Genomic DNA, 548 nt, shown 5'->3' with positions numbered 1-548 from the left:
TCTGGGGAAGGCCGGATCGGAGGAAATGCATTAGTCATGTCATGAAAATAATGTGCTAAACATTCTCTAAACAAACAAGTAATTTCTCAAATAGTTTCCTCTTTTACCTTATTTTTCACGCCTGAAACCTATGATGGTCGTATCAGTATAGGGAATTCACAATCAAATTATGCTAATGTGCTATATACTTTTTGCTAATGTGTTATATGTTAGAATGAATGTGTGTAGCATGCCAATACAAGCCACAGTACTAGCTTGAAGGGGTTGTCAGAAAGATTTCTATTGATTCTTTCTAAACTATATTTTCTTTTCACCCTACATTGCCTTTGTGCACCTATTCTTGCCATGACCCGCAAAGACCAAATGCAAGATCGCAACACTATGCACCATGAACAGTCAGCCAGCTTCAGGTTGAGCTCTTAGTGTGGCAGGGTCAGGAGTTACAGCCCTCAAGTGTGGAGTTAAACCCTTACCTTCTGAATCCTATTTATCATTTTTACTTTTGAAATTAGTTGATAAAATCATATTAATCACAAAAATTTTTCTCC

General features: G+C 37.0%; 1 protein-coding gene across 1 annotated transcript in view; it reads right to left on the bottom strand.

Moving 5' to 3' along the window:
- Positions 1 to 396: 396 nt before the first annotated feature.
- LOC119587408 (protein argonaute-4-like) overlaps positions 397 to 548 on the bottom strand; it is a 16,148-nt gene continuing 15,996 nt past the window's right edge. The window contains exon 7 of the mRNA XM_037936147.1: positions 397 to 483. Coding sequence (XP_037792075.1) covers positions 397 to 483 — 87 coding nt within the window. The remainder of the gene's footprint in view (positions 484 to 548) is intronic.

The sequence above is a fragment of the Penaeus monodon genome, chromosome 22 (genome assembly GCF_015228065.2).
Source record: "Penaeus monodon isolate SGIC_2016 chromosome 22, NSTDA_Pmon_1, whole genome shotgun sequence".
Classification (NCBI taxonomy): Eukaryota; Metazoa; Arthropoda; class Malacostraca; order Decapoda; family Penaeidae; genus Penaeus; species Penaeus monodon.
The sequence above is the reverse complement of the archived record's forward strand: the minus strand, read 5'-3'. Positions and strand labels throughout refer to the sequence as shown.